Source organism: Squalius cephalus (genome assembly GCF_949319135.1).
Source record: "Squalius cephalus genome assembly, chromosome: 14".
NCBI classification, from domain to species: domain Eukaryota; kingdom Metazoa; phylum Chordata; class Actinopteri; order Cypriniformes; family Leuciscidae; genus Squalius; species Squalius cephalus.
In genome coordinates, this window is record NC_137135.1 from 30,442,386 (window position 1) to 30,457,354 (window position 14,969).

The 14,969-nt window shown below is 37.8% G+C and overlaps 2 protein-coding genes across 7 annotated transcripts in view; one reads left to right on the top strand and one right to left on the bottom strand.

Moving 5' to 3' along the window:
• Window positions 1-171: 171 nt before the first annotated feature.
• On the bottom strand, window positions 172-8,000 carry slc49a3 (solute carrier family 49 member 3). The gene is made up of 10 exons (XM_079892636.1): window positions 7,538-8,000; window positions 5,134-5,292; window positions 3,703-3,919; window positions 3,539-3,615; window positions 3,313-3,450; window positions 3,012-3,128; window positions 2,132-2,284; window positions 1,900-2,057; window positions 1,635-1,747; window positions 172-1,224 (listed from the first exon to the last, which is right to left on the bottom strand). Exons 1-10 carry the CDS (start codon window positions 7,697-7,699, stop codon window positions 1,058-1,060), a joined length of 1,461 nt encoding a protein of 486 aa, XP_079748762.1. The 5' UTR covers window positions 7,700-8,000; the 3' UTR covers window positions 172-1,057.
• pcgf3 (polycomb group ring finger 3) overlaps window positions 3,867-14,969 on the top strand; it is a 148,052-nt gene continuing 136,949 nt past the window's right edge. For 3 of the 6 annotated variants that reach the window (XR_013823507.1, XR_013823508.1, XM_079892637.1), the window contains exon 1: window positions 3,867-3,931. The gene's annotated coding sequence lies outside the window, so the exon portion shown is untranslated. The remainder of the gene's footprint in view (window positions 3,932-14,969) is intronic. The other 3 variants (XM_079892639.1, XM_079892640.1, XM_079892638.1) reach the window with 3 other exon arrangements.

Consider the following 14,969-nt stretch of genomic DNA (forward strand, 5'->3'; position numbering starts at 1 on the left):
AACAGTGTAAACAGAAAATGAAACTTTTAACATCATTGTGGATGGACGTTTGCTTTCTTTGGGTATGATTAACAATTGTTTTGTGAACTCTTCATACGATTAAGATAAAATATAATAGACAGAGGTGTGTATTGAGTGCACAATGACTTTTTTTCTTCCAAAAACAGTATTCTGGATTGTATAAAATATATTTTATTACATAGAAACAAAAAAATAGCAAATGCTTTGGTCAAGTTAGTAGAAATAGATAGACGTTTGGTAAGAGATCATGCACAGTATGTGCTTTGAATGGGTCCTTGGCACCTTAGCTTATTGTACATTATCACACTTGTTACATGGCTAATTGCTAAATGAATAAATTTACCATGAAATATTGATTAAAAATGATATTACTTCATCTGAGTGAGAAGAGAAACACCAAAGAGTTATTTGAGAAACAAAACTTGCAGTGAAGGAGATAATGGTCAAATACACAGTTTAGCAGTCATACAAAACTTTTTGACCACACAAATTGAGTATTGCATAAATCTGTAATATGTGCAATAATATCATAGTTTAAATGATAGTATAGCGATATACAGAATGGTTACTCGTACCCAGCAATCTTTCATTTCTGTTCTTAAGGTAGAAAGTCAGTCCTATGGACATTTTATTGCACTCAAATATACATCTAATTTCATAAAATAACTAATAGCCTTAGTTGCTAACTTGCCTTATAAAATAACTATATTGTAAAAATAATAATGTATTTAAGTGTAACAGTTAGAAGTCTTTCTGTACCCTTTAATGCAATAAAAACATTTATACATAGAGATTAAAATTGCATAAAACATTTGGTCTTGGTTTAAAGTTTGTACCTTTATCTATTCTGTTTCTTTAATTGAAACAAATGTTTTTTGTGCGTATAAGGTTTTTATGTATCATTAATGGCGGTTGAGATGGTACCACTTCTTGAGTAAAACAAACTAGCATTTAAGGCACATATTTTCAGTTAACGAGGTAAAAGTCTTTTTAAAGTGTGCGTAAACACTTATCTGTGGTTTCTCTGCCCATCTCTTTATGCATCAGTGCTGTTTGCCCAGGTGTCTCCTCCTGTTGACTGGTCTGTCACTGTCTTTGGTGAGGCTGTGGCTTCCGCGCGGAGTCTCCGGTAATCCGTGTGGAAAAAGACAACAAAGCAGCAGGTGCCCAGAGCACACAGGCCTGCCATCACCAGCACTGGCACTATCAATGTGTGTTTGTGTGAGAGTGTGCAAATAGGAGAAAGAGAGAGAGAGAGAAAAACAAATGAATGCCTGGAGCTCAGCCCAACTCTATCATTAACTCATCAAGGCATCAAGCGACCAGGAAAAGCCGGAAGGCTGGATTAATTTGGACATGTTCCCATTTTAAATGTTTTCCCTAGTACCAACACAGTGGGTTTAGTTTATCTGGAAAGATGAAGTGAAAATAGTGCACTAACCAACAACACTAGAGTTGCAAAGCATGGTGGGAGTCATGACTTGCAGGGAGGAAACTAATCACCATTGGAATACAGCCATGCTTTTTCAGCATACTGCACAGTGAACACTGAGCACGGCATGCTATCTTTCAGTAAACTGTGTGTTCTCATTTCAAGTAAGTGCATCACTCACCTGTCCAGCTCAAATTTGCATCTGCTCCAGTTGCACATACGGATAATGAAGAATCTGCTATTGGTTTGGCCAGAGCTTGAAGCAGCAGCATATAGAGGGCGGCCTGAATTTGTCTGATCAAACATCACATTAAACACATCAGTTATTCTATAATAAAGAGCTAAATAGAAGAGGTTTAGCCACAGCATTGGTTTAGTCTATAATAAAGAGCTAAAGAGAAGAGGTTTAGCCACAGCATTGGTTTAAAAAACAAAACAAAAGTTACCCAGATACGAAGATCAATCCAGAAGATGTTGCTTCACCCACAGGGTATGAGCATTCAACTCCGAGCTCCATGGCGATGGGATATACAGAGTACCCGAACAAACCGAACCACGCACATACTGCACCGATGATCAGCTTCTGCTCGCTTAACTGGGAAACCTGATGGACAGCAGGACGACAACATCTCAGGCCAAGCACTCATTAAAAACACTGGGATCATTCGCTATACTCACCACAGCAAAAACAGAGCAGCCCAGAGATGTCAAACACATGTTTATTTTAGTGACTTCTGTAAAATGCTTGGTCTTGTCCACGTACAGGCCCAGGAGAAAGGCGCCCACAACACCGAAAACAATGGAAACTGCACCGCACAGTCCTGCAAAGTCCTGTCACATTAAAAATGCAGAGACAAAGTTCATTTGATTCGACAAAGCTAACACTACTTATAATGACACTACTAATACTAATCTATCTATCTATGCTCTGTATATGTTTATTAGGAGGGGTGCGTCTCAATCAGCTCATGAATCAGTATATCGTGTGTATAAGAATCTGGGCACCAGACTACACATTGGGACAGTGATTACTCAATTTGACTATGTACAGCGATTTTGATTTTATTTGTTATGCTGTGTAAACACATTGATCTGTTACATATCCTTACAACATTTAAGCTGAATGATGTTAACTAGATGTGTTCACTACCTGTCTAGCTATGTGTGTTTATGATGACATATAAAACGGTTTGTCTTTTTTAATCTTCTATGGCATGTCATTATATTTATTGACTAGGCTGGTGCGTTTTATGTTTTGCGCTCCAGTGATGAGACGTCATTTCTGGTAAGGGAACATAGTGAGCATCAATGCTCCCTGGTTTTTGCGGTGCATTGTGGGATTTTTCAGGGAGCGAATGTTCCAGTGCACTGGAAGGATTTCGCGATTGAGACAGCTCCTAAAATGGCCGACTCTCTGATCAGTGCCCTGATTGACATGCACCCTGTTTTTAAACATTTGATTTTAGTCATTCAGAATATTATGGAACAGGCTGGCTTTAGAGTTTGAGGTAAACGTGTGGGTTTTTGTGTTGGCAATAACGCCGTGTTGGGTTCTTACATTTGAGTAGCCCTTAACACAAAGTATCTGCTCCAGAAAGGTGGAAAAGCAAGTGAATATTCCTATTCCGGAACCAAAACACACCAGCAGGACCATATATGCTTTGTTCGTCAGTAGCTGGAAATAAAAGTGACAGAATACAGTGAATCTCAGACAGCTGTACAAAATGTAAGGAAACTAAATGCCACATTTAATCAGAGGCTGTTTCATACATTTTTGAAAAATGCTAGATAGTCAAGCAGTAAAGAGTTGTTGTGAGATCTGTATGCCATGTCAGTTTGTTCAGAAGTGTGTGTAGTACCAGTTTCACCCCCTGTAGAAAAGGTTCAGAGCTGGAGGTCACCACGCTGGCGGAGGGGGGTGTCGGGGGAACGCGTTCACGGATCCCCACTGTTGCTAGGAAACAGGCTACGGCGGCAGGTATGGCATATATAAAGAGCTACAACCCAGACAGACGACGGGACTGTTAGAGATCATACAAGAATTGAAATTCGATTGTGACCAAGTTCTGACTTAAGCGATCTTACCAGCATAACAAGATTATTGGTGTAACTAATTATCATGGGAGAGAAGATATTCGCAAAGAGCAGCCCAACAGTATTTGCTGGAGAACAAAAGAGAAGAATATTAGCATTCTACATACATAGAAATGAATACCATGTAAAACATGAGCTGTGGGTGAATAGGTTACCCATGGAAGCCATCATGTTAGCTGTGGCCCTCTGGTGATCGGGGAACCAGAGAGCTGCCAGCTTGGTTGGGGCAAAGATGATCAACGGCTGGGCGAAGGCACACAGCGTCTGGCCGCCCATGACCATAGGGAACACGGCCCGCTCTGGGATGCATTTCAGCACGCCAACGAGACGCAGGACACTGCCCAACATGTTGAGCCAGGAGCCCATGATTAGCTGTTTCAGAAGGTAGGAAGGAAGTAAAGTATAAGGGCCTGTTCACACAGGACATGTTTTTGCTGTTAAAAATGCGAGAAACAGGTCAGTCTAGAAACACGTTTTTATACGTCCGTCCGTCCAAAAGACGCGAGACGTGAGCACAATGGTTAAAGACATCAGTCTAGTTCGTTTACATTGAAAAACAATGGAAAAGTAGCGCAGTGGAATGGAAAACGTGTTCTGTGTGACTTTCACTTTCCACCACTGGAAGAATCTGTCATTTTTCTTATATGTCATGAACAGTTTCACCAGTTTCTTTCCCACCACATCCCAAATGATCTATTGTGTTTAATAACTTTAGTGGAAATTATGTTTTAAATGTTATAATAATTGATAATAATAAATGTTTAAAATAAATAAATAGGATAAAATGGATGAATCTTTTGTTAACACAATTAAATAATATGAAGTTTTGCATAACTTGACAAAACGACAAGTACACTAACTTTTGAGAAAACTTTAGAAGTCAGAAGTGGGTCGCAGGCTGGACCAATAACACTTTTTTCAAGAAAAAAGTGCCGTCGGTAAGTTTAAAGGAATGTGTTTAAAAAAACTGAAACATTTTTGTACAAATTCACTGTAATTTCACTGAAAACTATATGATCAATTATTACAGACTATTATATGACCTTCACCTTAACCTTCATTTGCATGGTGTCACACTACAAAGGTAGGCCTAACCAAAATTTCTGCTAAAATACCACAGATACTTCAATTATATTTACAATTAACTGTGATATTAGTCAATACTGCCAAAAAAAAGACATGCATTATTGCTTTACTATGGCTTTTACAGTAGGAACAATAACTTTAATAATGGTATGTGGCAAAAAAAATAGTCCTTTTTGTTCTATAACAGATGGTAAACAAAACTTAAAGGGATAGTTCACCCAACAAATGACAATTCTGTCATCATTCACACACCCTCAAGTTGTTCCAAAACCCCATTGACTTGGGAGTATATGGGAGGCAATGGGGCCCACCAACTCTTTGGTATCCGACATTCTTCAAAATATATTCTTTTATGTTTAGCAGAAGAAAGAAATTCATACAGGTTTGGAACAACGTGAGGGTGAGTAAATGAAGAAAGAATTTTCATTTTTTGGTGAACTATCCCTTTAACTTTATTCTCTTTATTGTCTTATGGTAGAGAGTAATATGGCTCTGTATACCGAGAAGCGCAGTCCCAGTGTGTCCAGAACCCATGTTGTGATGAAACTGAAAAAAATGGCAACCACTACATAGACTAGCGACAGCCAGTTGACCAGGTTGAGAGAGATTCGCAGATACTGTGCTGTCTGGTCGGCCACGGGTGCAAAGGTCAGCCACGACTGTGGAGAACACAATAAAAACAAAGGTTTAGCTGCACATTGAGTTATACAGATGCATAGTTCACAACAATACAACATATAAGACAATGCTTTATTTCTGTTGCTGTCTTGACACGGCTGAATTGATCAAATGTATGAGACAGGAACAGCTTGCTCATATGACACAAAGTCTCAGTTCAACATTTAACTGCTGAAGCTGCAAAAACCAGAAACCACAGGTCAGAAGGGGCCCTCACATGAGCTAAACATGACAACCACAGTGTGAATGAGCAGCGGGGGTTCAAATCGTACTGAGAAATTATACTTCAGTTCAGAATATGGGATTTGAAGGATAAAAAAAGTAGACTACCCTTAGGAATGTATGAGTATCCACTTTTAATGGTACTAGAGTTGTAATGAAGAAATGAAAATGGATCGTTCTTGTTTTTATGGAATATTGCACTATTTATTATATATGATTTATCCGTGCACATCATTTTTTTTAATTCATGTGCCTTGTAATCTTTAATCAAAATAACTCCCCCTCCCTCTTGCAGCGACATATCTTCTCTGATTAAGTGTTTATTTGCGTGAGGGCGGGACAACCTGTCACTCACATGACATCACAGCAATAGCAAAACAAACATCCGATCAATTCCCAAATGGACAAAATCAAGTCCCGTCCTACAGTTTTTCTTGTTCGAGAAGCCGCTTAACTCAGATTTAAGTCACAACAGCAAAGAAAAGACTATAGCAACTTCCGTTTCACGCTGACTTTAAGTACTTTACACCCTTGAAAAGCATTATTTGCAGTGCAGAGACCATTTGCAGTGTTTTTGATTGTTCATTTACACTGTTGCACATAAAATCCTTTATTTGTTTGCTATGAATGCAAATGTATGAATGCAAATGTATGAATACTATGTATGCAGTGTGACAGATGGCAGTCAGCTGATCCCAAAACACAATACAGTCGTTTCATGCACCACTGCACAACTTACTGGGATGCTGTTTCGCATTAATTCAAATGCATAGATGCTTTTTTCACAGTCAGTGTAGAAATCCTTTGTGCACTTTGTGTAACACAAGATGCTTTCCTAATATGAACCGCCATTGCTGATTGTACTTTAAAATTCTTTCTTAACACATGCACGGGACTACACTTCTGAACCACATCCACAGGTTTTGGCTGTTATCAGATTTCCTCAAGATTGTAATCTTTAAATAAACCCAGAATTACACCATCTGCTAAGCTTTAACACAGTGTGCCAAGACACGATGTACATTTCTCGTATTTCAGATGAACAGCTTTGGATCTCTTGGCCTTTTAACACATATACAATGGTGTCCGTGCAAATGACAAGTCCCACTGGAGCCACGGGTGCGTGATTAAGATTGACAAGCCCCTTTCTGGCACACGCCCTCTTCAGAGATAATAGCCTCAGGGGGACGTATCCATGTCCTACTACAGCTGGGCTATTAGGAGGACCCTGTTATGACCCTGTAGACTGAAGCCCCTAGTGGAGTGTGTGAACATTTCCTAAATCGTTTCAACACTGGATACATGGGGCGAGTTGAGCGGCAACAGGTATAATAAATCAATAGATGTATTCATTGAATTTATATGATATGCAGATTAACTTACTCAGTTTTTGCATATATAAGCCTAACAGAAAATGCCAATATGGTTTAGTTTACATCACAACTGTGAAACTTGATTTGCTACTTGCTATTGCAAGTCAGACTCAGGTGGTTATCAGGGGAGGGACATTCTCAGCGGAAACATTTATTGGACAAAAATGTATGGAAATCAAGATTCATAATGTTTTTAGTCATTTTACAGGAAGAAAAAGACTGTAAATTGAGTTTTGTTAAATATGAATAGGCCTACACTAAGGTGAAAGCTATTGTTGACATAAACTAAAAACCACAAAACCTAAATGTTAATTTCATTGAGTGTTTAAAGTAAATCAATTGTGAAACCCTGGATGAGGGGTTTCGTGACGTCAGTAAAAACGAAATTTAGCAATTCCATCTTCAGAAATCAATTCAATTCTTTTGGCATATTTCTACTTGCAGAACATTTTGATGAAAGATTACGAAGACAAACAAAGTTTTTGGAACAACGTGCACCCATGAATCGTATACAGACCAGAAACATTAAGAACATTTCGTGTGTGTAAATATTCTGTTAGCATCACTTTGGTTAACTAAAACTTCAGTTTTGACATGAACTTTGTAATGGTTATAACATAGGCCTACCTACCATTGCGTTAGAACAATTAAGCAGGCAGAGAACAAATAAGAGGAACCATCTCCTTTTGTAAACTTTGAACTCGGCAGGAGCGTTTCTTCCCTCCAGGTGAGACCGAACATCTTCACTCGAGCTCCCGATGAGCGCTTCAGTCTCCGCGCTTCCGTCATCCATGATGACAAACCCGAACTTCAACCAGATCACATTAAGTGAGTTGCAAAACTCTTCAAATGTCAAACTGTCCTGAGCGGTGTATCCATTTGGGTCCAAAAACAATTCTGTCGATAATCTACACAAATTATTAACTTCACCAATTTCATTTTCAAGCGTTTCCAGGCCGTGCACTCTTTAAATTCAAGAGCAGGTCTACCTCAGGACATTGTTATGGTTTTGGTTTCGCATATAAGCCGGTGAATGAGGGTTCAGAGTTGTTAGGCGGCTTCAACATTACAACATCCAATCCACAATCACATCACCACTCCCTTCAACCCGTGACTCACTGTCATAGCGCCGGTCGGGTTCTCTCCTGAAACTCCCATTATCTGTCTGGAGTTTGGTCAGCATCAGGAAAAGAAAGCTTTTTTAAATGTTTTCCCAAAACAATCTGATTTTAAGAAATACGCCAACACTGCATTTATTTAGGCTACATCAGTGTAGCCTATAGACTATTGATCCAGGTCTTTATGTTTGTTTAGTGGGCCTATATTCTTAAACAGAATCCTTACGAAAATGATCAATGGTTTTACAAAAACAAAAAATAACAATGGTTTTACAAAAACAAAACAAAAACATGGTTGCTAAACCGCAGTAACCACAATTTAACCATGGTTTGCTATTGATAAACTTGTTTATTTAATATTAACTTAATATTTCCAATAAATTAAAGGGAACATGTTTGTTAGTTTTTTCTTTTCTTACTATTTTAATTGAGAAAATGGAATGGAGAAAATAATTTAAAGCATCTAAATTACCTTCCAGTTTGTCGCAAGTTTAAGGAATGTTTTGTAATGGGATAAATATTGTTATTGGTAATTTATAATTAGAAGTTTTTACTAGAATCAATATACATTGAACAGACCATGCCAAAATTATGACATTGCGGTATGATTTTACTAAATGTTGGAAACAGTTATTCCATTGGACTGTGAGATAAGCCCAAATCTTTTAAGCCTATTTGATGTGCTATTTATTTATTGAGGGGGTTGTGTCTCAAATTCTTTCTTTTTTCTTTTTTTTAAAGTCGTGAGAGACAAAAGAGTACCATACTCTTGGAATGTGCTTTTTACTGTAGTCTATTATTTGTAGTGACTTAACTAATTTGTAGTATTTAATTTAAATTAAATTAATAATAATATATTATATTATGTCATTTATGTTAAAAGTCGTAATTTAAGCATAACCACTCAATGTAATTTACTAAGATCCATGTAACTTTTCAAATGAATGAAACACATTAATGAAAGTATAATCCAATGGCTTTAGTCTCTCAGCCACCCCTCCTCCCGTTCTTAAAGTCGGCGCATGCGCAGTGCTCCTCGGTGCGCTGCTTCGGCCTGTTTCGGCAGTGGCCGGACATTTTCGCCTCTTTGTTTTACTGATAGTGGATTTAACTCGGATTCAACCCAATATCCAGCGGACCGCTCTGGCCATAAACAGGTTTGTTCCTTTAAACTTGAACCGATTCCCGCTGATCATTGCACGAGCTTTCTTTCGGACGACAAACGGGGAGTTTTCATTTATTCTCGCTGTGTTTTTTTCCGCTTGATGGCAGCTCTGCATGGCTATACGTGCTGTTATCTGTGCGGTCGTGTTGTATGTGTGTGTATGCGTGTGTAAATGTGTGTGTGTATGGCGACACCGGGCCCTGCAGCTCCTAACCGGGGTCATCTTTGTAAGAAAGGAAAAAAAGTGTAATTTAGTGTAGCTGGAGTTTCATAAGCATTCACTCCTGTGTCTGATTATAGTTCTTGTGTTGGTCAGTTCTCCTCTTCCTCCTGCCTGGAATGTTCTTGAGAGCTTATTGACCATCATCATAATCATCATCTACCTATCTGTGTGTTGAAAGTTGGGGTTGTGAGATGCTTTGACAGGTTTGCATGCAAGCTAAATTGAAATCTGGGCCAGAGAAAAAGTTAAAGCCCAGAGGGTTTTGGGGAAGCATGTGCAAACCTGCACCCCAGACTCCTGGAGCAGGAACAACCAACAAGTCATACTTCATATGTTTTGATATATTCACTTTTGTGAATGCCCTACATTATAGCTGGGGGGGGGGGACGACAAACAGGATATTGTTGTTACAGTTACAGTATAAATTGGAGTACAGACAATTTTCTGTTGTTCCAAAGTTGTGGGGGGGACCTGTCCTCCTTATACCCGCTGGGATCCCCACTCTTACATGATGGACATATGGAGTTGTCATGTCTGGACATTGGTTGGCATCCACATTGATCCACATTTCAACGCAATTCTGTGTTGTGGCATCTTATGACCATGTTGACCAATGTAGCATGTTTTGTCTTATGTCCAGATGTAGTGTGTTGGTTTAGAGTGTTAATATTCCTAAAATATGAAATGTGTTTGGTGTATTTGATCTAATGACACCACCTTCATGTCATGCTGTTAACCTTGAGGCCTTTTATAATACGACCTTTTCTAATATAGTGAATCTCATGAAACCTGTCAAGAGGTTGCATTTCAGCACAAACTGAAAAGCAAAAAAGTGTTAGCCTACATAACATCTTCGTAAAGAAATTTAAGTCGACAGTGAGGACCATTAAGATTTTAAATGTTGTCACATTATTTTCAATACTATTAACCTCATTTTCCTCCTAAATCTAATTATCGTATAACAGTATTTTGATTCACCATAGAAATGTGGAGAAAATAATGAATTGCTGTAATGACAGTTAAGCTCATGAAAATCATGTGTCTATGCTAACAGGAAAAGTGCTATAAAAACAACATTTCTAATTTTGGTTTTGGGCTGAAATATGATAGAATATGACTGGTTTCGTGAGATTCAAGCACTAATCTAAGTGAGTCAAACATTCAGATGACGTTTTATTAATGCATGATTAATCGCTTAGTCAATGTCATGCCTGTAATTGTCTGATTCTTTTGTGTAAGTCTTAAAAGTATGTGATAGCCTGATGAAGTTTATCACGAGACACGTGTTGTTTAAAGCACTTAGAAATGTTTTTTTTTTAGTAGGACTGGCTTAAACATGTGGCCTGTGGCTATTGCGCAGTCTTCGCTTATGTGCCAGCAACAGTTAAATGGTTTTCAGTGAAAAAAATGCCTTTCAATGTGTCCATGTTTTTAGTGCATACCCAGAAAAGCAAGTTCTAAAACCGGTCAATCCTGCGGTCTGGCATTAAGCAGTGTCGGGCTGTAGGCTGTTATTCCCACTGATGTAAAGTTATGTCACGTTAAACAAAAGTAATTTAAAAGTGAGCCATTGAAATTTGACACTGATTTTGAATGGGGTGAGGTGTTGGTTTACAGTGACAGTTATGTAGATTTGATTCAGTGGATTGAAGGCCTTAAATAAGGTAATGTGTGTGACTCAAGTGTGATTTCACTTTGGGTTTCTTTGATCTTGATTCAACTCTCACTTCATAAACTGTTAAAATCTGTCAAACTTCAGATTTGCTTTAATCATCTGTTCAGCTTCATACTCCTTAAAGGGTTAGGCTAAAAATAAAATTTTCTGTCATTAATTACTCACCCTTGTACAGTTCCAAACCTGTAAGACTTTCGTTCATCTTCAGAACACAAATGAAGATCTTTTAAATGAAATCTGAGAGCTTTCTGTCCCTCCATAAGACAGGTATGATGCTTCAAAAAGTTCATAAAGAGATTATAAAACTAATCCATATGAATTGAGCGGCTTAGTCCAAAATTTTCTGAAGAGACACGATCGCTTTATATGATAAACAGATTTAAATTAGGCTTTTATTCACATATAAACATTGATTAGCAAACATAAGCTCAACCGAACCTGCATGACATGCAAGAACAAACCTCTTGTGGAAGCTCAAAGATGCTGCGTAACACGAGAATGACCCTCATTGGTTCTTGCGGAAGCTCAAAGATGCTGCGTAACACGAGAATGACCCTCATTGGTTCTTGCGCATCAAGCAAACATGCTTGAGCTTCGGTTTACCACAACTGATGTGTAAGTTGATGAATGTTTATATGTGAATTCAATCTGTTCATCATATAAAGCGATCGTGTCTCTTCAGATAATTTTGGACTAAACTGCTCAATTCATATGGATTAGTTTTAAGATCTCTTTATGAACTTTTTGAAGCGTCAAAGTGGTAGTTGAGTAGCTGTCAATGGAGGAACAGAAAGCTCTCAGATTTAATCAAAAAGGTCTTCATTTGTGTTCCATAGATGAACGAAAGTCTTACTGGTTTGAAACTGTATGAGGGTGAGTAATTAACAGGGATGTCAATTTTCACAAATTCCCATGATCGATCGTCGTTTAAAATAACGATCAGTTAATCGATTAATCGTTAGCCTTAATACTGCGATATGCGTTTGCTGCAGTGGCATATGACCAACAGCATGACAGGGTCTGCAAATGCTGATCAAAACGCTATGTCCCTCCCCAAATGAATGACAAGGGTTTTTAAAGGGGTGGAATAATGCCATTTTCACAAGATGTGAAATAAGTATTTGATGTCCTCAGAGTGTGTATGTGAAGTTTTAACTCAAAATACCCCACAGATATTTTCATATAGCATGTTAAAATTGTCACTTTTTTGAGGGTGAGCAAAAACGCACCGTTTTTGTGTCTGTCCCTTTAAATCCAAATGAGCTGCTGCTCCCTGCACAGAGGGCGGAGCTTCGATTACCTCCTCACACAGACGTTTATTGAAAATGTAAAAAATTTTAGCCTTTTATGTTCAAACTGGAGTCAGACCAAGATGGAGAGACTCAAGAAGAAGTGACAACATGTAAAAGCAACAGGACATTTTTGAATGGTTAGCCTAGTTGATGAATTTATGTAGCTTATGTGTAGTTATCTTCTAGTCATTGATTAGCATATTATGTCTTGATAATCTCTAAATCACGTTCCCGGGGGCGGGGTTTATGTAAATTTTAGGGTTATTGATGTCACTAACCCGGGAGGAATGTCGTATAGTCCCTACCAGCCGTTTGTTGTAGTCCTTAAAAAGCAATTTCTTTACAAGAAAATATCTCCCTTTGCTTTGAACTTTGAGCATCGTTACTTTGCAGATGTTGTTTATGCTCAAACAGCAACATTACACACTAACTAAAGTTAAAAAAGTGAAATCATAATCAACCACCCCTTTAATCTAAATAAAGGGCTAGTAGGATTGTAAAATATTTCGATGTGATTGATCATTTAATTAAATTACACCAATACCACCTCAGATGCGTGCTTGTCAGTATGTGTACACTCCTCCTGGAACAACGCGCTGAAAACGACAACTAAACCCAATGAATTCACAACGATTAAATTAAATGGTGTTCTCATGTTATGTAATATGACAGTCCCAATCATAGTTATTATTAGTCGTGTATTGCTGTTTGAGCTGCGCGCTGGTTGCTAGCGCGTTATTTAACTAATTTAATTAAGAAATGCATCCTATACGAGATTAATCAGATGCACATAATATTACAAATTATCTGCAGAAAATTACTCGAATGCACAAGTGAACTTGGAAACACATGTGAAACGAAGTCTCAGCTTTCAAATTATGTCAATTTTATTATGAAATTCAAACAGTAAATTCCCTTTGGTGTTCTTTAATGTGGTGTGACAGAATGCTATATCGAAGCGGCAACACGGAACGCATATGAACCAATCATCTCTTCCTCTTTACTATTAGTTACAGCATGAAATAAACATGAATGAACATTAGAAGGTATGTTTGCACCACATAACCAGCTCCGTACAGCTTTTCTGTACTGTAAAGTTCTGTAAACTTGCTTGGTATCTCACCTGGTACAGCGTTGCATTTGTTCGGGTACGTGTCCCATGAAACACGAGTCACAATAAAAGAGCTAAAAGACTTAGGCCTATGCAAGCTAAAAGGCATGGTTGATTTGGGTTACCTTAGCTTAACCTTATCCTTGACCTTATCGGTTGGTTTATGGTAGGGTTTAGTGTAGGTGGTGGTACGTTATTTTAATTTGACATTCAAAAGATTTTGATACTGACATGATTCTCTACCAATGCTAACTTGATCGTAGAGACCATTGGTGGCAATGGTTCTACGATCTACTTAGCCTTACGATGCTTTTGGAAAACGCAGCCCTGGCCAGTGTCAGTATTTTTTACGGTTGTCCATTTCAGGTTTTGTGGATGTTTTATGTAAATTTTAGATGATAACTGTCAGTTAAAGCTTATTTGGTTGTCTTTACTCATTTTTCATAAGCTTTCAGGGTCATATTGGATGAATTGTGCTGATACACTTTTAGTCCTACTTCCCTAAATGTGGGTCAAGTGAGATCTTGGGGTGTTTCCTGTATGCAGCTTTGAGAGAATTGGAGTTTTAACAAATTTTATTCACATAATTTTAAAAATAAAAGTTTTTTTCCCTTTTTTTAAGTTAACCCAAAAATGAAAATTGTCATAATTTACTCACTTACCCTAGCATTGCTCCGAACACATCATTTTCTTTTTTTCTGTGGAACACAACAGGAGATCATAGGCAGAATTATTTTGCTGTTGCAAGTGGGTGGATGCTGTCAAGTTCCAAAAATGACATAAAATCACTATTAAAGCATCATAATTATGTGCTAAATCTTTTGAAGCCATATGACATCTTTGTGTGAGGAACGGACTGAAATGTAAGATGTAGGGACTACTTTTATGTCAATAAAATATGATCAAAGATGGCTGTGAAAATATATTGTTTATCCTTTTGATGTTTCGTTCATAAAAAAGAAAAAAAGAAAAATCTAATGTCTTTCAATGTCTAATCAATGTCTTTCATTGAAGTAAAACAATTGAAAGTGGGGGGAAAATCACATTATGAAATAAATGCTTTTCTCCAAAACACGTTGGCCACAATTATCGGCACCCCTAGAAATTCTTATGAGTCAAATATCTCTGAAGTATGTTCCCATTCATATTTACATTTTTAGCAAGGTGACTAGGAACATGAAATTGTCCAACCATGACTTCTTGTTTCACAGGAGTATAAATATGAGGAAACACAAAGGCCAAATTCCCTTAATCATCCATCACAATGAGTAAAACCAAAGAATATAGTTATGAAAAATTAAATATAAAGCAGCTGTAAGAAAATAGCTAAAGCATTGAAAATTCCCATTTCCATCAGGGCAATAATTTCCAATCAGTTCCAATCAACTAAAGTGTCGCAAATTTGCCTGGAAGAGGGCTTGTGTCTATAATGTTTTAACGCAAAGCGAGGAGGACAGTTCGAGTGGCCAAAGACTCTCC

Bases quoted from the DNA above. Each gene is read 5' to 3' on its own strand.
- slc49a3 (XM_079892636.1), bottom strand. From the start codon at position 7,699: ATGGATGACGGAAGCGCGGAGACTGAAGCGCTCATCGGGAGCTCGAGT. The intron at 3,920-5,133 runs GTATACAGAGCC...CTTCTGAAACAG, and splicing joins CACTGGGACTGCGCTTCTCG to CTAATCATGGGCTCCTGGCT. The intron at 2,285-3,011 runs GTAAGAACCCAA...TTAATGTGACAG, and splicing joins GTGTTAAGGGCTACTCAAAT to GACTTTGCAGGACTGTGCGG.